The sequence below is a fragment of the Gambusia affinis genome, linkage group LG08, assembly GCF_019740435.1.
Source record: "Gambusia affinis linkage group LG08, SWU_Gaff_1.0, whole genome shotgun sequence".
NCBI lineage: Eukaryota > Metazoa > Chordata > Actinopteri > Cyprinodontiformes > Poeciliidae > Gambusia > Gambusia affinis.
The window spans coordinates 6,367,836-6,395,081 of NC_057875.1; the positions used below are offsets into that span (position 1 = coordinate 6,367,836).

The 27,246-nt window shown below is 37.5% G+C and overlaps 2 protein-coding genes and 2 long non-coding RNA genes across 4 annotated transcripts in view; 2 read left to right on the forward strand and 2 right to left on the reverse strand.

Moving 5' to 3' along the window:
* LOC122834983 lies at nucleotides 1-17,211 on the reverse strand. Its single transcript, XM_044123603.1, has 3 exons — nucleotides 16,527-17,211; nucleotides 3,816-3,927; nucleotides 1-132 (listed from the first exon to the last, which is right to left on the reverse strand). Exons 1-3 carry the CDS (start codon nucleotides 16,963-16,965, stop codon nucleotides 81-83), a joined length of 603 nt encoding a protein of 200 aa, XP_043979538.1. The 5' UTR covers nucleotides 16,966-17,211; the 3' UTR covers nucleotides 1-80.
* Nucleotides 7,049-8,172, forward strand: LOC122834985. The gene is made up of 3 exons (XR_006371252.1): nucleotides 7,049-7,174; nucleotides 7,248-7,418; nucleotides 8,088-8,172. It is a non-coding gene; the product is annotated as an uncharacterized LOC122834985 (long non-coding RNA).
* LOC122834986 lies at nucleotides 16,634-22,941 on the forward strand. Its single transcript, XR_006371253.1, has 3 exons — nucleotides 16,634-16,716; nucleotides 18,310-18,388; nucleotides 22,858-22,941. It is a non-coding gene; the product is annotated as an uncharacterized LOC122834986 (long non-coding RNA).
* duox (dual oxidase) overlaps nucleotides 21,475-27,246 on the reverse strand; it is a 25,603-nt gene continuing 19,831 nt past the window's right edge. The window contains exons 29-33 of the mRNA XM_044123604.1: nucleotides 26,155-26,358; nucleotides 25,911-26,069; nucleotides 24,521-24,676; nucleotides 22,943-23,071; nucleotides 21,475-21,973 (exon numbers count right to left, since the gene is read on the reverse strand). Coding sequence (XP_043979539.1) covers nucleotides 21,851-21,973; nucleotides 22,943-23,071; nucleotides 24,521-24,676; nucleotides 25,911-26,069; nucleotides 26,155-26,358 — 771 coding nt within the window. The 3' untranslated portion in view covers nucleotides 21,475-21,850. The remainder of the gene's footprint in view (nucleotides 21,974-22,942; nucleotides 23,072-24,520; nucleotides 24,677-25,910; nucleotides 26,070-26,154; nucleotides 26,359-27,246) is intronic.

Sequence of the window (27,246 nt, forward strand, 5' to 3'; positions counted from 1 at the left end):
TCCTCCTCCACCTTCTCTTCAACCTGCCAGCATCTCATTTTCTTCATGTTTGGAGGCAGCTGCTTAAACGCAAGGAAGGCCTACGATCCTAGCAAAACCGCCTGAATCACAGGTTTCAGCAGAAGCATCCTGCTATACAAAAGCAAAGCATTTTCCAATCAGAGTGTCTGCATAATTGCACATGTTCTCTTGCATTTTCACGCGTGTGGTTTTAAAAACATTTATATCTCCTAAAGCTTCAGTATGCAACCTTTATAAATAATATGTTTTTTACTTATTTGTTGAAACTGTCACCACCAAGGATGTGGTGACAGTTTATCTGTGAAAGAAAATCAAGCTCATCCACCTCCTCCCGCTGCTAAAATTAAAATCTTCAGAAATGCACAACTCCCAGTCAAAAACACCCAATCAGAGCGAGGAGGAGGGTCTCTCTGCTGTCAATTTGCTCGTGTGTGTGCTGCTAAATGTGCTAATGGTGGAACAACTCCTCTAATGTTGAAAAACACAATTTCACAATTGCAGTGTTGCCATTAAATAATAAATGCAATTAAAGTCAGACGTTAATGAGGCTGCGCCATCATCCTCCTGCCACTTCCTGTCGTCTTCTTAGCCTTTTCCACCGTTAGTAACATCCAGATGTTGATCATATGACTCGTATGACGCGAAAAAAGTGTTTTTATTGACGTTTTGAAAAATTTACCAGCACAAAATCTTTTTATCAGAAATGTGACTTTTTTCAAAGTTGCCATGTTTCCATTAAGCGACCATCTTTTCATAATTCCATTTTATGCCATTATATGGTCAATGGAAAGCTAGTGAGAGGAAAGCTGATCAGCATCTTTTTTCCCATATTGTTTATTTTGAATATGTAAATATAACCTAGTTTCCCACTTATTACAAAATACATACGTCTCACAATATCAAATAAAACTTAAGGAAGCACAATAACTATATAGCAGAATAACCAGAGAAACGGTGGAGGGCGCAGGTCATTCTCCTCCAGTTGGGCCTCTGCAGGCCCGTCGGTGCAGCCTTTATGTCAAAGTCAGGATCTGACTTCCCTTATCCAACATGCCAGATGATGTTCATCTGGGAGACTTCATGCAGATTTAGGAATCTGGCATGTTTGGCCTTTTAAAAAAAAATCTTTCTCAGATTTTCAGCTTAACAAAACTGTGATGCTTTCCAAACAGGGCCGGATTTAAACGGATGAGGGTCATGAGCTGGAGCCAGTTTTGGTGCCCTATCAACTAAGACAAAAATATTTTATTAATTCAAATTACAGTCCTACACATCAGCAGTTGTAAATTTAGGGTTTAATAATTCCCCTAGATAAGAACTCCGTGTTTCTCCCAAAGAAACCGACTATAACTTCAGACTTTTCAGATGGTCGAATATTGTTTATATTTATAAAAGTCTGAAAATAGAAATAGAAATCACCGAACTTGGACCTAAGACTCTTACATAAAACTCTTATGTATAAAGTACAATGATTGCAAATTAAAAATAAAATTAATGCTGTATAAGCATATATAAATTAGAATTTATATATATATATATATAAAATTTTAAATTTTGTTGTTTACCCGTTTTAAAACTTTCATCTTTGTGTGAATCTACATGTCTCGATTGCCCGTCATTTTGCTACACCTGAATTTTCCCACTGGGGGACAGTAAAAGTAATTTCTATTTCTATTATTTGTAAAAGATTTGAAAACAACAAATCCCTTCGCTTGCCATTTGTCTTGGATTATCATATTAAATCCCAATAAAACACAAAATGTGAGAAGGTTCAAAGGTTATGGAGATGTTTGCGAGGCACCGTTCAATCTGGCAACCAGCAGGCCCATGAAACAGAAGCCCAGAGACGTAATTAAATCCAGCACAGTCGCTCCCAGTCAGCAGGATACGGGCAAGAGGCGGACACACAAACTAATAAACACAATGCCTTTCTGAACCTCACACAGCTGACAATACGCCTCCACTTCCACTTGGATCGAAGAAATATCCAAAGACCCAACTCGACTTGGCACTAACACACGGGTCAGATAATTGACACCAGAACACATTCAAAGCCATGCTCTGGCAAAATAAGGCAGCCATTACTTTAGGCAGTTTCCATCCTACTTCTTCCAAGAATTAGCAAACAAAAAATAGTGCTTTTATTCTCGAAATACTTTGAATAGCTAAAAATCAACCCATACCTTCTTTAAATTAATATGAAAGATGCTACAGTCCTAAGAGCATTCATTTGGTATGAACCCAAATAAAACCGCATGTCATTAAATTTTAAGCAGACTTACGTTGCCTTGTTAGCGAGCTGCATCTCCTGTGGAAGCTCTGTGACCATTCTGGCAGTGTGTGCTGCTATGCTTTGTTTTGTGTGTTGGTTTATTTCTGTCAGCCTGTCTGTTTGTGTGTGTCACTACCCAGGGACAGACCACTGGGATGGCCGTCTCTGCGCTGACTTTGCTGTCATAAATTAAAAAGGCCTCCTTAACGGTTTAGAGAGCATGTCAGCTTTTCTGTCCCATCACATCCATGTGACCCGTGCACCCCAGCGGCTGGTCAGACTGCCAAACACACTCGCACTGCATGTAAAGACCCCACGCCCCCCCGCACTCGGCTGCAGTGTTAGAGTGATCTCCAGAGGTCCAACATGCAACACACACCCCCCCCCCCCCAGACAGACATCGCCTCACAGCCGTGACACATTCACGAGGCGAACGGCTGACACACAGTGACACAATCGACTGCAGTGAAGCTCCTCTAGTTGTTCTTCAGGAGACTGGCTCAGCAAATCTCATTTTATGCTCCTCTTTTTCATTTTTAGTGTCAACCTTTTCCCTCCTCCCACATCCTCTTTTATTTCTAAAGGTGACCTATTATTCTTTCTTGGTCGGGATAGGCCTATGGGCAATACAAAACACATTTCTTTTTCATATTTTGCACAAAATCCTTTTTAGATAATGATCTAGTCTCCTTTCAGAATGAGCAGTTTTAGAGTCACTTTAAATTCAAATAAGCTGCTGCTGGCCGTGCCCCCAATTCAAAATGGCATCAAACAGATGAGGAGTTATAAAACCATCAAGGATGTACATTGAAAAAACAGTCTTACAAAGTATTTTTCCTAGCACCACTAGTTGCAAGTACAAATAAATTAGTACACTTGAATTAAGACAAAACTATTCCACAACTGTACATCTTTGAAAAGCAGAAGTGGAGCCTCCTGCACAACCAACAAGAATGCAGTAAGTGGTATCTGAATGGTAAGGGAATAACAAAACACTTGTCTTTTCCAGCAGCCATTGCACAGCGCAAACAAACATGCTGGAGCTTATCTTTTGGTTGATAGGCGAATGGCTGAGGTTGCTAAGAAACGGGCGGGGATTGGCTGGGGTTGCTAGGTAACCACATAGTGCCTTTCAGATGTGACTTTACATTTCAGAGATTTTTGAAACTTAGTTCATTTTCCAGACACCAAAAATATTTAAGTGCTATTATTTCCCTTATAACTGGAACTTAAACAATCTCCTATATTGAGCTGAAAAGCTGCTTGTAAATTTCATCTCATTTCAAGTGTACTAAGACATCTGCACTAGTGACTACACCGAAAATAATTGGCACAATTTTGAGTTTTTGCAGTGTATTTACTCCTATGCAGATCTTTATTTTAATAATTTGTTAATGTTTGTATTTCAGCTTTTTTTTTTGCATGCATTTTCAAAAAAGCAATAAAACTGAACTCTTAAAACATTTTGGATTTTTTTTTTCAGAATTTTATGTGAAATTAGTTACATGTACTGTGGGCTCACCTTGTGTTGAACATAGGATTCGTGTACATTGGGGGTGGACAGAGAGGCTGCTCTGCCGGACTGTTTGGGGGTACAGAGAACCCCACTTTCTTGCTCTGTCCTGGGACTCCATCTGTGGATGCAGAGGAATATTTTAGTATTTTCTTTATTTACACCTCATCCTACAGGTTTGGCATTACCCCTACCTACAGAAACTCACTCAGCCAAAAAGGTGGGCTTTGATAGTGCATTGTAAAAGTATTTACCAGAATTTTGTTTACATTGTGTCATGATTAGATAAATAGAGGTACCTCTAAGCAGTTAATTTTAACTCTCCCTACAGATTTCGGTTAAAATAGGTAAATATGTATTGTATGTTTAGAGCTGTTGTCTTCTATAAAGGTAGCCTGGTAAAAAAAAAACAAAAACAGTCCCTTGTTCTACGTTTTGCTTCGTTAAGAAGCCATTGCTTGCTGGAGCCGTGGACAGTTGAACTTTTGAATTTCATCCGATCGCTAACGTTTACCCGTGACGTATGCAAACGCGCCACTTCGGAAGTTGCCTGCGCTGCAAACAACCGTCCTCCACTAAGAAGAGAGAAGTGCAGAGCCTAACGGCTGTTAATGTTAATTCAATATTTGGGAGCGTGACCAACACGGACCGAATGACTTGTTCACTTCCTCCGTCGCCATTGCTAAAACTGCAGGGGACTTATGGCAAGCCGTTTTAACATAAATTCGGTTTTGCCGCCCTTACATTCCAGATATCTCAAATTGTATTATGACTAGACGTTTTAGCGATTTAAGATATCTCTAATTATATTTTGACTAGTCAAAATACCTATTTGAGATATCTCTAATTACATTCTGACTAGTCGAAATGACGTCAGATTTACCATTGACTTCTATGGAGACTTCAATTCAAGATATCTACAATGAATTACTGACTATCTGAAATACACATTTCAGATATCTACAATTAAATTACGACTAGTCATAAAGTAAATTCAAGATATCTCAATTTCAGTTTTGACTAGTCATAATTCTAATTAAAGATATCTCAAATTACACCATAATTCAAGATATCTTAAATGTATTTTTGGATAGGAGAAATGTAGTTTTGACTAGTGAAAATTAAATTATAGATATCTTAAAAGCAAATAATGACTAGACAAAACTAAATTTAAGATATCTTGAATTGTAATTTTGACTAGTCAAAATTACTTTTAAGATATCTCTAAATGAATTCGAGATATCTTGAATTATTCGGCTTTTCCATTTAAGATATCTTAAATTGACATTTTGACTAGTCAAAATGACATTACTGATATCTTGAATTAGCATTCTGTCTAGTCAAAACGTCACAGATTTATGCAGCATTTTGGCGGACATTCTAAGGCATTCTAGCCTTCGGCTACTTGATTATGCTATTCAGTGGTCCATAATGTCAGATCAGTCCAACTCAAATGCTCGTGTTTTCAACACAATATTCAGCGCTGCAACTCGAGCTCGACATGAATTAAGAAATACAGATAATTTATTCTCTGCAACAAGAAGACTTTTTCGACGTCAAGTGCAGAGAAGCCGAGGTAAGTGGATGTTCAGTTATCGGTTCATATAACTGTAGCTTTCCGGGCTACGTTAGCTTCGTGCTAGTGGAATAATTAAATATTTATTGAGAAAATTTAAGTAGCCTATTTAGTTAGCACTGGAGTTGCCATCCGCCCTATAAAATATGGAATTGTCTATAAAATACGGAATAGTCCAATATTTTGGCAAATAAATTTTACGTCCCGAAGCGATATGGAAAGCGATTTGTAGTGTATTTGATTTGTTCCCATCTCGCACCAGCAGCGGGCGAGAGGCGGGGTACACCTGGACAGGTAGCCAGTCCATCGCAGTCTTTGTTCATTAGGATAAATGAAATTATTGGCTTTCGCATTTTAATTTCACAATTTTCATAATCTACATGAGACGCCATGGTGGGCGTTTCTTATTGAAACTTATAAAAGGTGGCATCCCCAGTTACACACTCCATGTTATAGAACATCAGTTAGCATCTATGAAGGATCAATGGTGTGATTCTGTTGTGTTCATTGCAGGCTCGGTTGGGAGGCTGCCAAGCCCTGTATGGAAGACAAATATTTTCTTGCTTTCTGGCCCTAATATTGATGTTCTCCCTTCTCCCTCGGATGTACAAAGACTGAAGAACCATGGATTAGGTGGGGATATATTTTCAAAAAATATATTATTTCATACACCCGCATAATGTGAAGGAGTTATTTTTGCTTTTAACATCTCCATTTGGGTTGTAATTCACCACTTCATGATAATTTTACTCTTTTACCAGAGTCATCTGGTGGGCTGATGAGTTTAAACTTAATTGTCGTGTTCTTTGTTATTGTGTTTACCATTGATTATTCAGGCAACCCTGTGCATGAGGGGACAGAAACCAGGAGCTCCAAAATTAACCTGAATTGGAGCTTGTCTGAACTGAACAACTTTGTATGTCAAAGCTACCCACACATCAGCCTAAATCTGGTTGGCTTTGAACTGGCAAGAGCTGGAAAAGGAAGAAAGGTAAAAAAATTACAGGTGAATTCTGTGAGGGAGCTGAAGGAAAAGGTTGGCAAAAGCAGACTCTACATTCTACCACGAGCAGATGTGTCACAGGTATGATTGTTTTGTACACAAAAATAATTTTATGTAGTGTGGTACATCCAAAGTAATATCTTCCACTATAATTTGAAATGTCTTGGCCATGTCTAGGAAACCTACTCAACCTCAGCAATGTCCAGGAGTTTGCTTCCAGAACCATCAACTGCACCAGAAGTACAGGATGTCTCTCCAGAGGCTGAGAGTACCAACAGACAACATTTGGGGGAAGAGCAGGTCATTAATTTCAAGAACAATATATACATTTTAATTTTATATCTTATTTCTGATGTTGACTATAACAATCTTGGTGCTGTATTCACAATAGGCACTTCTAGATTGGCGATCTCTGCGGTCCCAGCAAGACGAAGAGTATGAAGAGTCTTTGTTAGCAGACCAAGAAAAAGTGACTTACCATTTTAGTTATCATCATTTGTTGTTGCTGTTGTTGTTGCTACTCACAATTTTCTTTTCTACCAGGAAAGGAGAAGACAGTGTTACGAGGCCTGGGAGGAAAGACGCATAAAAGTAAGAACTATTACATTGTTAGGATGATTGTGGTTTATGGATTACCTAAAGGTTTTAGTGCTCATGTTTTAGGCAATTGAAGAACGCCAGCAACGGCTGGCGCTATATGAAGAACCGTCAAGTGGACTGGTGTTGAAGTTCAAATATCCGAATGGATTCATCAGAAAGAGAAATTTCAATGTGTCGGACCCAATTCAGGTAATGTGTTCATTCAGAGAATGTTTATTATTTATTTTCAAGTAACTGAAATGACATTACCCTTTTTTTAAAGGTCTTGTTTGACTTTGTCGGACAAGATGAAATGGCAAGTGAAATATTCAGTGTTCAACAAGCAACATCATCCACACCAACTGAGAGTACCTCATCAGGCTCACTTATGGATCATGGCATAACAACATCTGCAACTTTGTACGTGCTTTGGATTTCAACTCTAGATATTCAGGTAAAGTAATTAAGTCCAAATCCTATACAATGTCGTCTCAGTATTTTTTATTTTTTCCCCCAAAATGTTTCAAAATTCTGCAACTAGACTTTTTACTAGATCCCAGAAACGAGAGCATTTAACACCAGTATCGGCTTCTCAGCATTGGTTACCAGTTTGTTATCGGATTGATTTGAGGTCTTTCAGCAAAGCGCTGCAAAGGCCTATTGTTTTCATACTGTTTCTTATTGGTTTTTAAAACTTTACATGGCCTAGCTCCAGCTTATCTTCAAGACCTTCTTCACGACCATTACAGTGCTAGAACACTTCCATCAAATAATAAATTGCTCTTACATATTCCTTGGACCAGATTGAGTGACAGCGATTAAGAGCAGCATTCGCCGTCACTACTCCTAATCTTTGGAACAACCTACCTATTAACATTAGATCTGCCCATAGTCTGGAACACTTCATATCGCTCCATAAAACTCGTTTTTATTCTTTGGCTTTTTGTAAGGCCTGACATTGTAGTTTACTTGTCTGTTTTAATTTGTGTTTTATCCTTATGTAGTTTTGTCTGTGCTTCATGAATACTGTACAGACCTTTGGAGCAATTAATATCTGTTTTGAAAGTGCTTCATAAGCAAGATTGACATTGACATGATTAGGTTTTTGTTTTATTTTGCTTAGGAAAAGTGTCCAGTTCAGGCGGATGGAGTGCTGGAGCAGTCACTGTCTTCTGTCCAAAGTCTACAGACATCGCTTTCTGACCAAGCACTGACATCTTTGTCAGGCCAGTCACCACTAACATCTCCTCAAGTGCTGTCAACCATGCCCAACTCCCAAGTAACATCAACTTCGTTCTCCTCCCAGGCAACTGTGTCCCAGCCCTCCACACAAGTACAACCAATTTTGCCGTCTTCTGAAGTTTCTTTGGTTGCAGCCTCAAGGCTGCCCCTCTCCTCCAACCCTAACCTGACTCCACAGGTGATGACCATTGAGGACCAGGCATCAGCTTCTCCATTTACTGAGCAACCTATAATTCTCCTGGAAGACCAGGAAGAGCCACCTGAGTCTCCACAACATCCACCAGAGTTGCCTTTGGATGAGTGAGTCAAAATTGCATATTCTGGCAGTGTCAGTACAGTACTCTCAGTTGGAGTAAACCATTGTTTACTCCAACTATACAGAATAAAATATATTTTCTTTTTACAGAACAGATCTTCAGACTATATTAGCAAAACTATACAGCAAGGTTGATATGACTTTCTGTCCTACAAGCAACCAGATAAATGTGTGCAGGGACAGGATTTTAGAATGTAGCCTGCATGCCTTCAGAAGACGCCGTTTTGATCCTGCAGCAAAACTGGATGTTATTTTGTGGATGAAGAGGACAACGCTGAAGGGGCAGTTGATGAAGGTGGTCCCACACGGGAGTATCTAAGACTGTTAATGAGGGCCATTCATCAATCTAATGTCTTTGAGGGGCATGAGAATGACCGCCATCTAGCTTTGGACACTAGTGGTCTGTATTCTTTTTTGTCTATTTTTCCCCCCCAATTCTTAAGGATGGAAAATTGTCAAGTAACATTTTTTTTTCTTTAGCGCTGGAGTCAAAAATGTACTACTGTATTGGAAAAATGATATCAGTCTGTTTGGTGCATGGAGGCATTGGACCACATTTCTTCTCTCAAAGGCTGTATGACCAGATTTGTGGCACATTGTCTCAACATACCCTGGTTGAGGAAGTTGTTAACCATTCATTCAGACAGCAGTTGATCAAAGTTAGTAGCAATTTTAAGAATTTTAGATAATGATCATAAGCTTATATTCAGTTTCACATAATTTTTTTTCTTTTTAGATTCAGGATACAAACACAATCGTGGAGGCAAACGAAGCCATTATGCAAGCAGCAGATACCCTGAGCATTGTTGGAGCATTAAGGCGTGTAACTACTCTGGAAGAGAGGGACTCCCTTGTGCAATCTGCTGCAGACTTCTTTGTAAATGGCCGAGTATGCACTGCATTGCAACAGTAAGCAAGATCCTAATTTTTTTATTAGAAATCTTGTTGTATTCTAAAAGTAAGACCATATTCTCATTTCTTAAAGGTTTGTGGAAGGTTTGAAGACTCTCAATGTGCTAGACGAGATTCAGAAAAACCCTGCAGTATTTCATGAATTGTTTGTCTGTGAGGAGAAACCACTCTTGGCGCGGGACCTGTACACACTTTTCCAAGTGTGTTTTTCTGTGCAAGGCAGCAATAAAAGGAGGATAGAAAATCAAACCATATGCTACTGGAGAGACTGGTTGGTGGATATTGAAGGTACAATTATTGTGATACTGTAAGCACAACCGGTATCAATTACATTTTGTGACCAACTTATCACCACTGTCCAAAAATAAGTAATCATTGTTTGAGTATAGAGGCAGACTTTTTAAATGACTAGTGACACCAAAAACAGTTAAATTACTAGAAAAGTCTCTTTCCTGGGAAGTCTTTTGTTAAGCTGCCATAGAAATTGTCTGTCTTTTACCTGTGAATATATATTGGGTAATTTGTTGCATAAATGCATACTTTTACATACTATTTACAATGATCATGCTTAGTCATGGTTCGTCTTCAAAATGTTTATTGATTTATATTTATTAACAAGAAATGTAATGTCATCACCAATATAACAAGATTGAGGAGTAACAAGGAGAGACATTTAACACATTTTATTACATGTCTTTAAGAGTACACACTGGATACTTTATTACAAAGGTCATAATTTCAACATTTTGTCTTTCAGAAGGAGAATGCAGTCCCATTACCCTTGAAATGATACTGGAGTTCGCTTCCGGAGCATCCACGGTACCTCCACTGGGCTTTCCCCATCGTCCAAAAATTGAATTCCTCCATGAGGTTAACAGAGTCTTCCCAGAAGCAAATACTTGCCTGATAGTACTCCGCCTTCCTTTACACCCAGACTATGAGTCTTTCACAAAGTACATGACAGACGGGGTGCTGCAGGCACCTACCTTTGGTGTTGCATAATCAGCTAATAAGTGTAATAAGCAGTTATTTTAAAAGAGTTGGAATGTTTTGAAAAGTTAAGTGTTTTAAAGCAAGTTATAGTAAAAGGTAATGTAATGGCCGAACGTGGAAAATATTGAAATGTAAATACAGTATTTGCTTTTTTTTTGTGCAAAGCTTAGAAGTCTTTTTAACCACTTTTTTGTTTCACAATTTAAAGGTGGATGTTTGAGCAACACTGCAAAAACAAAAGATCTTATCCAGTATTTTTGGAACACTTTCTAGTGCAAATTTCTTAGTACACTAATGATAAAACTAACTTACATGTAACTTTTCATCAAGACATGACCTTAATAATAATTCTTTAGTATTGTTGAAAAGTAATAGTTACATTGGCATATTAATTTCACTTATAACTGAACATCTTTCCTTTGCTATAAGTGAAATAATCTGACAATGTAATAAGTCCTTCATTGTTATTAAGGAAAAAATGACTTAAAACAAGCTCAAATCTTGATGAAAAGTTACTTATATCTTACTTGTCTTATTTGAAGTGTAGAAAGATTTTTGCACTGGAAAACCTTTGGTAAGATTTTTTTGTTTTTGCTGTGTAAATGGGCATTGTAGTTTAATGTTTTGTAATGATTGTTCTAGTTCATGTAATGAACACTGCTCATTTGGATTAAAACCAAAATCAAATTCTAAAGAACCTCAAAGGGCCCAAAAGATGCATTTGAAAAGGGAGTTAGGAGATACTAGTCATTTCTACATGAACATTTTCAAAAGTAGTTTTTATTGTTCTTTCCCTCTCCAGAATGTGTAATTTGTCATGTCTTTAAACACCTTAACATTTTATAATTACATTTGTAAGGTTACCAATTCATGTCAGTTCTGAGTTTTATTTGTAGTAATTGTATCTTTAGAACAATGCATCTGATCAAATGTTCTTGATGTTTGTCACTCCTCAAACATAGTGACATGTACTTAAATCAATAAAACATTTGCAATTTCTGCACAACAGGCCTGGTATTTCTCCTTCAGATCTGAAATATGATTGACTGCAAGATTAACTGACTGAAGTTGCTGCTGACTGAGCCTGGTTTGGGTTGGTTCTACAACTACACTAGGAACCTCTTCAGCATCACTAGTTGGTAGTGGCCAAAGGCCATGCTGTTGCAGAAGTTCTTCAAGAGTCTCTGATGCGCTGGAATTTTCACCAAATACGTTGTTAGTTGCTGTGCTGTTGGCACCCATGTTTGCCAACATCCGTTCAGTCCAGATTTGTGTTGGTGTTTTATTGTTTTCTGTACGCAAGGAATGGTGGTTCCATCCCTTTCTGAATTGTTCCAGTTGGCTTTGAATCTCAGGAAGAAAAACTATGTGAAGAGAAAGTTTGTGCACATCGTTGCTGGGATCCAAGAGGGCTGAATCTTCAAGATTATAAAACGTGCTATAAAATGGTTCCAGAACATGTAAAAACACATCCCTCCAAAGACGCTCAATTCTCTGATTATGGATGGATTCCCCAGTTAGATGACTCCGACGTTCAATGCCCTGAAGGAGATTCATCACCAGTGCCACTTGCACATTCTCGCCACCATGGTCTGACCTCACTCTAGAAGGTAAGCCATAGAGGTCTGTTGCCTTGAGAAAATGGAATAGCACTGTTGAAGCGCGATTGTCTGTGCTGCAGTTCAAGTAAGTAATTAAGCGTGAACATCCATCGATGCCACCATGGACCACAAAGCCCCACCTAAATGGAAATACAAAAGATGTATAAGGAATAATGTATACAAATGTGTATAGTGAATTTAGTTCTAATACATCTACTCTGAAATACATTCTGTATATTTTCAGATACCTTATGAGACGCATGTTGCCATCAATATGCCATAAACTGTTGGGATACGGCACATGATAGACACGTCGAGACACTGCACTGCTCCACCTCCTTGCAGTTGCCATTGGGTTGATTCGAGCCATCATCTCACGGACCTTACGCCGTGGAACCACTAGTCCTCGTGCATGCAACAAGCCTCTCATCATCTGGTTCAATGAAGGACATGTGGTCTTACTATTTTGAACCACACAATTTTACATTTTGAAAGAAGTCTTTTACAAAATATAGGTTTCAGATTTCACATCTGGTCATAAAATAAATGATTTTTTTTTTAATCATCATCATTTGTGACACTTCAAATTAAATAATAAAATAATTAGTATTCTGCACCACCACTGTTGAATATATTACTTCAGAAGTAATATATTTAGATTCCATACCTCCGTCCCAGAATTTGGATACAGGGATTGAAGTTGTCTGATATTAGTTTCAAGGTCTTCATCAGTCACTGCAGTCAACCTTCCCCTGATTGGTACACCAAGTGCTTTGGACTTCTTATAAAGAAATGATGTTGAGCATCCAAAGATGTTTGCCATCCTCTTGACCGTGTGTCCTTGGGCCAAAAGAAAGTCGATCTGCTCTCTTGTAATATGAATTGCTGGTCTACCGCGAGCACCTAAAATAGAATCATATTCAAATGCCTTAGCATAATGTTTACTTTACACATCTGCTTTTCTCTGTCTATATCTGCCTGTCCTCTACAGGTAAGGCAAGGCAAGGCAAGGCAACTTTATTTATATGGCACCTTTCAGCCAAAGACAATTCAAAGTGCTTGTACAAAAAAAAAGTTGAAAACAACATACAACAAGACGATAATAAAAAAGAAAGTAAATTAAAGATCAAGCAGGTGTCCCTGTGTTTCCTAAAGGTGACACTATGCATATACATATACATTTGATATACATAATTTTCTGTTGCAAATGCATGAACACAAAGCTTTAAACTTTTACAGTATAGACGCTGGAAAGCAACTTAAAGTATGAATCAGACATGACCCGGGGGTGCGCTATTATTTTCAGAGGAAATAAAGGAGGGTGCTGTGAGGCCGTCTAGCATGTCAAAATCAAGAGCTAGCTAGCTTTACTATAAATTCCGAAGAGAAAGATAGCTTTACAACAGTATAAAAAAATACGTCCAGTTATTACCTGAACTGGCCCGGGCTGCAGAATATTCCCCATTTCCAGTTTGGACATGGGTCGATAGTAGCACTTTCAGCTCCCGTAAGCCGTTTTTCAGGGCATTGTGTGTGTCGGTAGAAAGTAAATCAGAAATTCTTTGCAAATTTCTTAAGCATTCTTCAAGTACACGATTTTCGCGCTCTCCGCATATCCCATACTGAAGAGCTCTTTCTATATTGTGGCATTTTCTTACAATTTTGTCCAAAACTGCCAGCGCCATTGAATGTTCAGGCAATTGTTTGGACAGCTCAGTACAGCCAAAGAGGGGCTTACACGCAATCTCTTAATTCAGATATCTAAAATTGTAATTCTGACTAGTCATAATTACGTTCGAGATATCTTAAATTATAATTACGGATGTGTGACCCTTCCAATGACGAATCCGGTGACGTCATTTGAGATATCTTGAAAGGAATTTTGACTAGTCAAAATGTAATTGAAGATATCTTGAATTATTATTCTTCCTAGTCAGAATGTAAATAGAGATATCTTAAATTACCATTCCGGATAGTCAAAATGTAGTTTTGTCTAGTCAAAATGCAATTTGAGATATCTGGAATGTAATTACGGATAGTCAGACGAAACCGAATTTATGTTAAAACGGCTTGCCATAGGGGACTAGGATTCTAAAACAGCGCAGAAAATTTACGTCATCGTTTACGACGGCTCTTTCTGTTCACTGATTGGCCCGATTGAAATTCTACCGGAGAAATCCAGGATTCTTCCAGGATTGGTCTGTACTTTGCACCATTCATCTTACTATAACTGGGACCAGTAGCGATGCTCGATAACTGATACCACTGATTTCCTTTCCGAACCATATGAATAATAATAATAACGGAGTAAATCTAAAATAAGTGCTGCTGTTTTCTAATACGGGTCATTCAAATTGAAATTCAGAGTAAAATATTTAGTTCAATAATAATAAAAAAAACTTTATTTCAAAATGTAGGTATTTATTTTTATTGAGTGACTGGGCTTCTTATGGTGAAATGAAAAGTAGTTCCCCACCAACCAACTAAAATAGACAAGATCTCAATAATATAGTTTCTGTCCACTGTATTTTTGTTAATGGTATATGTTACCTCAAATAACTGAAGTATGAAAAGTATCAGTGTTTTCAAATAAGAACTGATTTTAGAGCATTTCTGGTGCCCCTGTCACTACTGAAGAACCTCAGTATGATGCTGTCTCCCCTGCATTTTCTGTGACAAACTGTAAATAGAATATATTTGTTTTTTCTTTTAGTAATGGTTTTCTACTCTTCCATAAAGTCCAGATTTGTGGATTGCAGGTCTAACAGTTGTCCTGTCAACAGATTTCCACCTGGCTCTCTGCTGCTTCTCCACGGTTTTTTCTTCACATATGTGCTATTTTGTATTGATTTAATACATAGGTCCAAATATAATCAATGTTTTAAAGGTTTAATACTTTTGCAGGTCACGGCGAGTGAAACGGTGCAAACTGCTGCCACGTCAGGCCATATGTTGTAGCAGGCTAGTTAGCAGCGCTGGCTGCTCGATAAGCCCCTCAGCCATCCAGATTTAAGAGGCTATTTTTGCAGACTATTAGTCTGAGTCTCTGGCTTACTGATAAGTAGTTATTCTGTCTTTGTCATTTTTCTTTGTTTTGCTTCACATGGTGAGTTCAATGCAACCAAAACTATGTGGCGATTAGGTCTGCAATTTACGATTATTTTAGTCATCAATTATTCTGATGATTAAATTCAATATTCAAAAAATACTTTATTGATCCCAAAATGAAATTAAATGTTCTTGCAACTCATATTGCTTTAAAGTATTCAAAGAGGTATTGCAGATGGTGTTGGCCGTTGACAGGAAAGATCTCCTGTAGCAGTCTGTATTACAGTGAATTTGAACATGCCTCTGACTATAGACACTTGATTTCGTTAGATTAATACGTTTTTTTATTTAATGGTACATTCTGCAGGTTTTTCGTTTAACAAGTTGAGAATTTTTTCTTTAATATTAGAAATAATTCAATCCCTTTTTAAAAATATAGAAAATAATCGCTTGTTGCCTGAAATGTAATAACATTGCATACTTTTAGTGCATGCTTGATCATTTGTAGGACAAAATGCATTTGCAGCTAAAAAAAAATACTTGCACAATATCAACATGTGCTTGACTTTATATCAGTACAGTGTAGGACTGATATATTGATAATTATTTGGATTGACGAACATTTTCATAGCAAAAAGTGCTTTTGAAGAGATTTTTTTATTCAAAATTATGCCACTTAAAAATTTCAGAGTAGAACATATTTATGGACACAGCAAATGTTCTTTTTTATTATTTTAAGTGGAAAATGTAAATTTTTTGTACCGTTTTGGCATAATTACTGCTCTGATTGTGCTGTTCTTTCACTAAGTGGCTTTTTATTTTACTCTTTATTCTCCAGTTAACGATTAATCAATTACTACATTAGTTGATAATTATGTCAATAAATGATTAATCCGATTAATAGGCTTGTTACGGTAACAAATTTTGCTGGACAATAACTCGTCCCGGAAATTATTGTGATAAACATTATTGTTTTGAGACCATTTCTAAGCAATACAATATGATAAAATAGTGTAATAACGTGCGGTCAAAGATGAATAAATTCTAATGAACATTTAATAGTAGAACTGGAAGACACTTTACATATCCAAAATAAACAAACAAAACAACAAAAACAACAAATAAAATGAATAAAAACAAAATGAACCTTCAAAAAAGGGCTAGTTGAGATCAAAACACCAGACTGAAGACTTTTGTCAGCCAGATTTTGATAGAGAGAAACAATAAATCATGTACATGGGAATTATTGAGCCCGTTTTAATTCATCATGTGATTAATTGATTTATTGCTTATTGCGACAGGCCTGCTGATAAATTGTTTCAGCTCTTGTGCACAGGCTGCCCGAATTTAACAGGTGCCTGATTGAAAAATTAAACAACACTGCTAATGCACTTTCTTTTTTAGTCTGGTGGTTATTATCAAAAGTAAAAGCTACTCCATCTGTGTGTACCTTCTCCATCCAACAGGAAGCAGGTCAGCAGGCGGGGACACACCTCCTCCAAAACGGAGCAGAACGAGGAGAAAGCAGCGGGCCCTTTAGAGGACAGGTGGTTTAGGAACACCTCCGCCCGTCCCCTGCTGGACTCCTGTCCCAGGATCTCCTTGTACTCCACCAGTGAGAAGACCTTGTCGTACACCAGGTAGGGCAGCACGGCGTTGACATCCAGCTCACTGAGGATCTGCTCTCTGTGCTCTTTGAGGATCTTCGCCGCCCATCTCTTCCTCTTCCTGGTGCATGGCCGCTTGCCAAATTTTCGCTGCTGCTGCTTCTTCTGCTTCTTCACAAACCACTTCTTGGAGCCGCTGCCAAACATCTTCAAGTCGTGGAGGCCCACCAAAACTTCTCCCACCGCTCTGTCAGCACAGCTCCCAAAGGAGAGGAAGCGCATATTTCCTGCCAGCGTGAACACTCTGCCACATATTTCTTTGAGCTAACTCTTTGTTGTCGTCTGAGTCGTTTATCTGGGGCAGGAAGGAACAATCTGGACACTAGCTAATTTTTAGCTGGGTACTTAGCAGCTCTAAGAAGATTAACAGCCTCTTAAGCACTGCCATGCACACTGCTCTACGCTCCTCACACATCCTAAATATGTTGTGCATTGTCTCTTCTGTTGTTGGCAGATTAAGACATTCATTGAAGCGGACTTTAAAGGGGACGTATTATGCAAAATTAACATTTTGCACATTTTTGTACTTCCATTTTGGTCTCAGCTGCTTCTAAAAACAGTCCAAGTGCTTAAAAGAGCCACCCAGATGTTTTTTGTGGCAATAGGTTAATCTTAAATGAGCCGTTTCAAAAACTTCCGGAATGTAACATTACAAATCAGCAACCCCAGTGAAGCTCAACCCTGTTACCTAGCAACACCAGTGGAACTCCGTCTGTCACCTAGCAACCCAGGCTGAGTTCCAACATGATTGGTCATCTGTTTTTACTGGTGTACAATGGCTGCTGGGGAAAAAAGCAAACAAGTATTTAGTTGTTGAATTACCGTCCAGAAACCCTACTCCTTGCTGCACTGTTGTTGGTTGTGCAGGAGGCTACACTTAAGCTTATCAAAGATCTAAATTGTGCAAGTTTTTATACATCCATTTGGGTCTCTGCTGCTTCTAAAAATAAGCCCAAGTGCTTAAAACCCCATGCAGTTTTTTTTTTTTGGCAATAATTAAACATTTATTTGTGTCTGGAAAATGAGTCATTTTAAAAACCTACCAATTGCTAAGACACATTTAACTGGCACTGTTACCTAGAAACCTCAGCCGACCCAAGCCCTGTTACCTAGCAACCAAAGCTGAGCTCCAGCATGTTTGGTCTGGTGGTTTTATACCCGCTGTACAACAGCTGCTGGAAAAGGCAAGTGTTTTATTGTTGACTTACAATTCAAAAGCGACATTCTTGTTGGTTGTTGTGCAGGAGGCTTTATTTCTGCATGGTTGTATGATTGTGCATCTTTTTGCAGCCATTTTCATGTATGCGTGTAAATGTTGAGTTGGGCGGCGAGGCCAGCAGCAGATTGTTTGGATTTAGTGACAAGATGCCCTAAAACGGCTCAAAATAGGCAGAACTGAGGACACTAAAATCTCTTTTTTTAAGAATGATTTTGTGCAAGAAAATGTAATGAATATGTTTTGTATAGACCGTAGACCTATCCTAGCCTGTTCAAGGAAACATATCAGGTCACCTTTAAACCATCAGGCTTGAAAAACCATCTGTATTCTTCCTTTTTCCTTCCCAGCTCCTTCTAGGAGAATATTTCAGAAGTTATTTCAGTCCTGCTGACTGGCCCGAAAAGCTCCAGGGACTTTGAAAACAAGGTTAGTGATTCAACTCCTCCACTCATTGTGGAAAACTTGTGTAAAGTGAATGAGACGTACAGCTAAGGTCCCTCCTGAGCAAGAACGTTGCAGCATTCATCAGTCCATTGATCAGACCTCCAACAACTTCACCTTCCTGGTTATTGCTGTGAATGTGACACCCGATTAAAGCGAGATTAAAACCCGTTCCCTATGTGCACCGACCCGTCACGCTGAACTGCAGAGAAGCATTTAACATGTAATTGGACGAAGCAAGGGCGTTTAAAGGGGGAGCTTAATGTATTGTACTGAAAATCTATAAAAATAGGAATAAAAGCAGCACAAATCGATACGACCTTGGACCAAATTTTTATCCAGCTTCTGTGACGGAGGTGAGGATGAGCGGTTCTTTTCCATAAGAGGGTGCCATTTCATCAGCCGGTTTCACTTAAACTAACCAGAAAAAAACTCACAATTATTATTTTTGTCACATAGAAAAAACCCACTGGGACTAAAAATGTGCGACCAGTTCGACTCAATATGAATTTACAACTAATCTATATTTATTTTTACTTTATACTCACGTCTGCTGAGACTAAATTATGTTTAAAACTGAACAATTTTTGGTATTTAAAAAAATTTTTGTTATGTTATAAAGCTGAAATTAAATGTATTATGTATTATAGGAGTTCATGTTGTAAAAGGCCCACTTTATTCCAACACCCCTAAATAAAATTAAACAAAATCAGTTTCCTAAAGAAGTCAAAAAAGTATTAAATTCCCATTTCACAATTATTTAACACATATTTTGTTTTGTTTAGGATCACCTAATCCTAGTAAAAACATACATATATATTTAATTGAGTCAGGAAAAAAAATGTAAAAAGCAAAATAAAAATACAAAGACAAAAAAGTCAGAAAAAAGAAAGAAAAAGTAAAGGGGAAAAAAGGAAAAGAGAAAAAAATGACAAAACGGAAAAGAAAGAGAGAAAGAAAAGGAATTAAGATAAAAGAAAAAGGAAAATGACAAAAGAAAAATAAAAGACAGAAGAATCAAGGAAAAAGAAAGAAAAAGCAAAGAGAAAGGAAAATGAAAAAGAGAAAGAAAAAGGAAAAAAGAAAAAATATTCAAATCCTATATGGATGAATGTTGCAATAAACTCTTTTCCTTAATCTGAAAAGTATTTGATTCATAAATGAACTGATCTCCAAGTCAGAGAATCAATCACCAAGCATAACAAATATTAGACTTATTCAAGTGAACATGCAAGCAGGGCAACGGCTGCGAAGGCTGAGAAATTCACATAATTACACGACACACACAGAAAACTGCAGACAGTTTGGGAGAATTTAACATTTCAGTAGAGCGGCCTGCCTTATCAGTCAACCAATAAATCCAAATTATGGGTTTGGATGAACTCGAGTGCAGTTATAGTCTAAAAGCGAGCTGCACCAGAAGGAGCCGACGGCAGAAATTTGAGAGCCTTCGCTGCACAAAACCTCACAGGTCCTTACATAATCAAACCTCCCCAAGTCAGAGGAAATATTTTATTACAGGTTGAACACCAGGAAACAATAAAGTCATGATTTTTTTAAAACGTATTCCAAAAATTCACACAAATATATCTGCATAGTGATGAAACTGATTTAAAACAAGTTGGTTCATTTGGAAATGAAGGTGGTTTGAATCCATCTACACCAGACCTGGGCATTTTAAGGCCCGCGGGCCAGATATGGCCCGTTGGGCATCCCTGTCCGGCCCGCGCCCCCCCACCCCCAGTCAAAACAAAACACCGTATTTTCGAGTGCATGCGACACAGCTGTCTTTTATTTTGAAAGGGCTTGACGCACCGTTTATGAATGCACGTACATAAATGCTAACGCACAGCAACAACAAGTGATGCTAGCAGTCATCTCACGGTAAAAAAGAAAAGTTGATTCGAATTCTGCATTTTTAACAAGGCATGGACAGCGAAATATTTCTTTATTGAAGTCAAAGGCAAGGCCGTGTGTTTAGTTTGTGGTGCGCAGGTGGCTGTGTTAAAGGAATATAATATCCACCGTCACTACGTGACCAAACACAGAAGAGATACAAGAACTTTTCAGAGAAAAGCGCGTCACTGAGTCGTCTGTACTCGTAGCCAAGCTCAACAAACACTTTTTACAAAACGCCTGGCATCTAGAGGAGCTGCAGTCAAGGCAAGTTTTGTCATATCCCTAAGATTGCTAGGAAGAGCAAACCTTTCTGACGGAGAGTACATTAAGCAGTGCTAATATGTCCTGAGAAAAAACGCTTTTGAGAACATCTCCCTCTCCCGCCACGCAAACGTAACGAGAAGGATGAGGACATCGCGACGAACCTGGTGCTGCAACTGAAAGACAGCGTGAATGATTTTGAGTACCGGTATTTTTCCCTGGCTTTGGATGAGAGCTGTGACATACGGGACACTGCCCAGCTGCTCATCTGTTCGTCAGGCTTTTTCCAACACTTAAAACCATTTATTGCTCATATATGCAGTTGATCAGTTGATTAATATAACACATACCATTTCAATTGTGGAGAGATTAAAAAGTTAAAAATAAATTCAGATGTGATGACGATATTTTTTTTAACTATTAATTTGTTAATTCTCACTTCAGCCAAACCACAAATTGTTTTTTTATTTTTATTAATTTTTACTGAATATTCTTCTTAACAAAAGAATATGATTTAAATATTTTATTACAACAAGAGGTATGAGAAAATGAATAATGAGTCAAGATTAAATTTGAGTCATTGCTGGATCGGCCCTCCAACATATTTCATATTTTTCATGCGGCCCCCTGAAGAAATTAATTGCCCACCCCTGATCTACACCTACAGCAAACAAATAAATTACTGCAAAAACACAAAATCTTACCAAGTAATTTTGGTCTATTTTTTTACCTTAAACACAAAAAGTGAGACAAAACCTGACTTACAAGTAACTTTTCGTCAAGATAGAGAAGCTTGTTTTAAACTAATAATTCTTTAATATTGATTAAAAAAATACTACTTTTACTCACAGATTATTTTACTTATAAGAAAAATATTTTTCCCATGTTATGAGTGAATTAATATTAAGGAATTATTAGCCTTAAACAAGCTCCTATATCTTGCTGAAAAGTTACCTGTAAGTTAGTTCTGTCTTATTTCAAGCGTGCTAAGATATTACTAGATAACTTATACTTGGTATTTTGTATTTTTACAGTGGTCATGAATAAAGAAAGGGAATTATGAAAATAAAATGCAATCCTATGACTTTGAACAAGTTAAAGATTCCTGCTCCTGATTGCAATCAAAGTACGAATCTTGTTTCTGATTAGAAAACATGTTTAATTAGGTGGATTCAAATAAACTTCAAGCCAAAAAAACAAAAACCTACTGCAATGGTTGTATCGTTTTTGCTGACATATTGTTAATTATTAATAGTGTTGTTTCTGTAACTCAAAGCTCAGGACTGATCAGAAGTTTTCATAGTGATGCATGAAATAGGCCTGATCTCTCTTGTTCATCTTCTGACACGCTTTCTCCACGTTCTTGGTCAGTCCAGGCGGTCCGCAGCTGAACACACCGATTTTACCGACCTGCAGAAAAATGATAAAGGACCATGAAGCTTCAAAAGTTAAATATTGTTGTCCAGGGTTTATCCTCTGGGCGAGGATTTCCTTTACAAACACACAGAATGCTGCAAAAACATGGAAACATTTAATTTTATTTTATTTTTTTCATTAAATAAAAAGAGTATTTTGTTTAATGAGGTTAAATAAAATAAATATAATTTTATTTCATCAATAAAATATTTTTCTAATTTTATTTTAATAATACAAATACAAAAAATATATATATTTTATTTAATCTTATCAAAGATTAAATAAAATCTTTTTATTTTATTTAATCTTGTCAAAGACTTTATTTAATCTTGTCAAAGATTAAATAAAATCTGAAAATAATTCTGATTCTATTCAATAATTATTACATCCATTTAGCATAAATGCTGCCTCATACTTTCTGATTTTAGTTGGAAATTAGTTCTGTGGTGGTAAATTTGATCAGGTATTTTTTAAATCCTACGTTGAATATTTTACCAGATAAAATACTGTCTCCTCTTTTCATAAGACAATGTGTAATATTTAAAATTAATCCCACCAAATTTTATTTCACCTTCACAGTTCAGTTTTTTTTTGTTGTTTTTTTTTTGCAGCGGCAGCAGCAGTGTCTTGGACGCTTCCTTCTGTCCTTTTCTTGTCAGAAACTTTTCTATTTCTAGCTTAAGAAGCAAAACAACTTGATAAACATGATTGGCAGTCGATCAGAAAGATGAACATGACAAATAATTTCCTGAATTTTCCCTCTGTGGGACAATAAAAGCCTTTCTCTTCTACCTCTAAATTATTTTAACTTCTGTTTTATAATAATAACTGAAAAACAAAAATAATTTTTAAATGTAAACGTCTTTTTTCCCCCCCAGTTTCTTCTCCTCTTCCCTCTGAGATCCCTTTAGCGCCCCCTGGCGGCCCTGCCCACTTTGAAAAACGCAGCCACAGAGCGCTGACCTCAGGGTGAACTTCCTGCAAAGAGCTGAAGAAGGAGACGAAGGGCGGACGACCAAAGTGAGTGACGGAGCGCAGGCCGGTGAAGAGGCTGCGGTTCCACACCTTCTGAAAGTGGCGCTCACACACGTACTGCACAGAGGAAAGCAGAGTGGTCTTAAAGTTTTGGTAAACTAAACAAATAGATGTCTGAAGTAGAAGTCATGGCTAATGAACTGAAACAAATCAAAAGTTAACATGGTAATTCAGTTGAAATACAAAATATCTTTAAAAAGAAGTATGCAAACCTTTGAACTCTAATGAGGCGTTCAAGTTACCTGGGAAGTGGGAACTCTGAGCTACTTTCTACTTAAAGGGGCAGTACGTGTTTTCCAGCCACAAAGTGCAACTTTATAGCATAATCAAGTTACTATGTTACCTTCAGTTGTTATAGAAATGGCATAAAAATTAAGAGACCACTTAAAATTATTAGTTTTACTCTTTAGAGGTACAGTACAGACCAAAGGTTTGGACACACCTTCTAATTGATTTCAATTTGGACACACCAAATGTCCAAACATTTGGTGTGTCCAAACACACACCAAATTAGAAATTCAATTAGAAATTAGATTTCTAATTGAAATCTAATTGATTTCAGTTAGAAGGTGTGTCCAAACATTTGGTCTGTACTGTACATGTTTGAATAAAATGAACATTGTTCTTTAATTCTATGAACTACTGACAACCTGTCTCCGAAATTACAAGCAAGAATTTTGTATTTATATACAGAAAATGAGAAATGGTAAAAAAAAAAAAAAAAAAAAAGATGCAGTCCTTTCAGAGATCAAATAGTGCAAAGAAAACAAATTCATATTCATTTAGAAACAACAATGCTACTGTTTTAACTGAGGAAGAGTTCAGAAATCAGAGGTTTTCAACAGGGTTCAGTGCAATGGGCTCTTCATTTTTTCCAGAGCTGTACACATTTACCAAATGATTTAAAAAAAATTTTGACTTCCTGATTGAACATCTTGAAATTGGGCCTCTGTCTCTTTAAGAAATCTTTCTGAAACTCTGCCTTCAGGAAGTCATCACATCATGGCTCCTCCATTAACCATTTAACAAAGTTTTTACCAGCGACTCACAGCTTGTATAATGAGCTCAGCAGATGTGCAGTTCTACCAGCTGTTTGCTAATTGTTGCTGGCTAGTCTGAAGGAGCCGAGTGGGGGAGGTCTTCTCTGTGAGGCAGAAGCTCTGACGCCCAGAAACTGAATCTCCAAGGAGGAGCTGCGTTTCGAGGGCGGGGCTAGGTCCACCCAGGTGTTTTCCACAGCTAAATGGTTGCCATGGAGATTAAAGGATTTCTCCAACATGCATGGGAGAATCAAAGCAAAACTCCAGATATGTTTTTGATGTGGGAATAACATTAGAACATGACGCAAAGCTCAAAAAAGTGGATTTAACATAATTCAACCCCTTTAAAACACTGAAACGTCAACATGGCGAAGCCCATAAACATTGTCTGCTGTTACCAACGTAATTGTAAGCTTTAGCTTAAGCTTCCCACTAGCAAACAGTGCTTGTGCGGAGTTAACCTCACCAGCATGGTGGTGCGCAGGTCGAACTTCTCGGCCACCTGGGTGATGTACGTGTGGACGGAGACCAGCTCCTGAGTGTCCACTTCCTCCACCTCCCTGATGATGTCTGAGACCCACTCAAACTGGCGCTGCGTTCGGGTCACCCAGATGAAATAAACCTTCAGACGACAGATGTTACTGAGAGGGTTTGTGGATAAAATTAAATATGAGCTACAGCAGTTTCAACACTTTCTAAGAAACATTATATTTATTTTCACTTTTTTTTAGAAGCACTGCTAAAGATTTGTGTAAAACTCTGTAGCAAATTTATTTTTTATTGAAGTGAAAAAATAGAAGAAATGTAAAATCTTAAGTATTTTTGTCTAGTGTCTAGCACAGAGCACATTTTAAATAAGACAAAACTAACTTACAAGTAATTTTTCAGCAATAAAAAGGAGCTTATTTTAAGTCAATGACTACTTAAGACCGATGAAAACTTTTTAATTTAACTGACTATTTCACTTTAAACATGAGAAAATGTCATGGATGAAATCTTCTGCCAGTGGAAATAGAACTTTTAAAACCAATATTAAGAATTGTTTACCTAAAACAAGCTTCTATATCTTGAAGAAACGTTACTTGTAAGTTAGTTTTGCCATAAGATGTTTTCACTAGAAAAAATACTTGGTAAGATTTTGTGTTTTTTGCAGTGTTTCCATTTTGAATAGAACTGGACAGAACTGCACAGCAAAAACACAAAATCTTACCAAGCATATTTAGTTCAAATATCTCAGAACACTGGAAATAATACAAGTAAATTTTCAGCAAGATATAAGCACTAGTAAATTTATCAACTTATAACAAGACGTTTGTAACATCTGCAAGTGAACTAGTGCTTTCAAATTATTGACTTAAAACAAGCTCCTATATCTTGCTGAAAAGTTAGTTTAATCTTATCTTAAGTCTATTGAAATATTGTTTTTGGTTATGTTTTTATTTTGGATATTTAAAATGTCTTCTTGTTTGTTCCTGGGTTCTTTACAAAATTTAACTTTATTAATCAATGAGAAAATTAACTTCTATTACCGTGCAACTACCAATATATTATTTGAAAATGGTCAGAAGACAGTAATGTTATCATTTATTGTAATAATTATTGGGACTTTTTTGTTGTTGTGACAGGTTTAGCTGGTATGTAACAAAAGGACAAACAGGCATATTCAATAAATTATAATATGTTCCAAGGAGGCTAATTTGAATATTGACAACATTTAACTTGCTGTATTAATTTTTTTTCTTTTATTGGTCTGATATCATATTCTATTTTAAGTGTCATGTTTAAAATCTGAAGTTTCTTCTTCTCCAGAGGTGCCATTAAAGATGGCGGGTGGTTGTTTTGATTTTAAGGCAAACCTTTTTACACAGAATCTTGGACTTGATGGAGGACTTGAACACCAGGTCCTTGAGGATGGAGGTGAACGGTGTGACGCCGATTCCTCCTCCCACTAGAACAGACACCTCAAAGTCGTTCCACTCCTGATGGCCTTCGCCGAATGGTCCATCCAAGTAGAGCTTCAAATTAAAGAAAATCCCTTCATTACTGTCACAAAGGGCCAAAAACAATTAAAACAGGTGACAAAGCAGTAAAGAGGCGTACTTTTGGATAGGAACCAAACTCCAGGAAGCTCTCCTCGGTGTAGAGCTCTCTGAGCCGACTGGTCCAGGGACCCACGGCCCGGATGTGCAGACTCAGGTTCTCCTCATGAGGGGCTGAAGTCAGAGTGAATGGGTGGTACTCATCTGTGCCCAGCACCAAGCAGGCGACCCGAACCCACTGGCCTGAAATTACAAAGCCAGGGGACTTTGAACTCCAGATGTGTCACACATAGAGTGTAGATAAGAGATAAGAATGAGAAATTCGTTTGTTTTAAATTATGCAAAATTCACAACTTTCTAAAAAAATTAAGTTTTTTGGCAGGTTAATATTGCTTTGATGTCTGGAAAATGATCAGTTTCAAAAACCTCCCACTTGTTACGTCACATTCTAGGGTCACTGCGCCGTTTCCTAGCAACACCAGCAGAGTTCTACACGTTACCTAGCAACGCCAGCAGAGTTCTACACGTTAGCTAGCATCGCCAACAGAGTTCTACATGTTACCTAGCAACTCCAGCAGAGTTCTACATGTTAGCTAGCAACGCCAGCAAAGTTCTACACGTTAGCTAGCATCGCCAACAGAGTTCTACACGTTACCTAACAACGCCAGCAGAGTTCTACACGTTACCTAGCAATGCCAGCAGAGTTCTACACGTTACCTAACAACGCCAGCAGAGTTCTACACGTTAGCTAGCAACGCCAGCAGAGTTCTACACGTTAGCTAATGCTTATTGTAGACTTATCATCAAGAAACCACTTGCTTTTCACAATTATAGAACTTTGTTCTATAATTCTGCATCTTTTTCCAGTCATCTTCACTTGCGAGTGTAAATGTTGAGTTTGAGGGGCGTGGCCAGCAGCAGCTTATTTTAATTTAAAGTAACAAGAGGCGTTAAAACAACTTATTCTGAAAGGAGCTCAATGTACACTGGAAAACAAAAAATCTTACAAAATATTTTTTGTTTAATTTTTTCAGTACAAATAAGAAAACTAAAACTAACTTACAAATAATTTTGCAGCAAAAGATATAACAGTTTGTTTCAAGTCTATAATTTCTTAATATTGTTAATAATTAAGAACTAGTTCCAATGGCAG

Coding starts and splice junctions, on each gene's coding strand:
- LOC122834983 (XM_044123603.1), bottom strand. CDS start 16,965: ATGCGCTTCCTCTCCTTTGGGAGCTGTGCTGACAGAGCGGTGGGAGAA. Junction 3,928..16,526: donor CTTCCTGTTGGATGGAGAAG/GTACACACAGAT, acceptor CTGCATCCACAG/ATGGAGTCCCAGGACAGAGC. Junction 133..3,815: donor AATCCTATGTTCAACACAAG/GTGAGCCCACAG, acceptor GCTTTTGTATAG/CAGGATGCTTCTGCTGAAAC.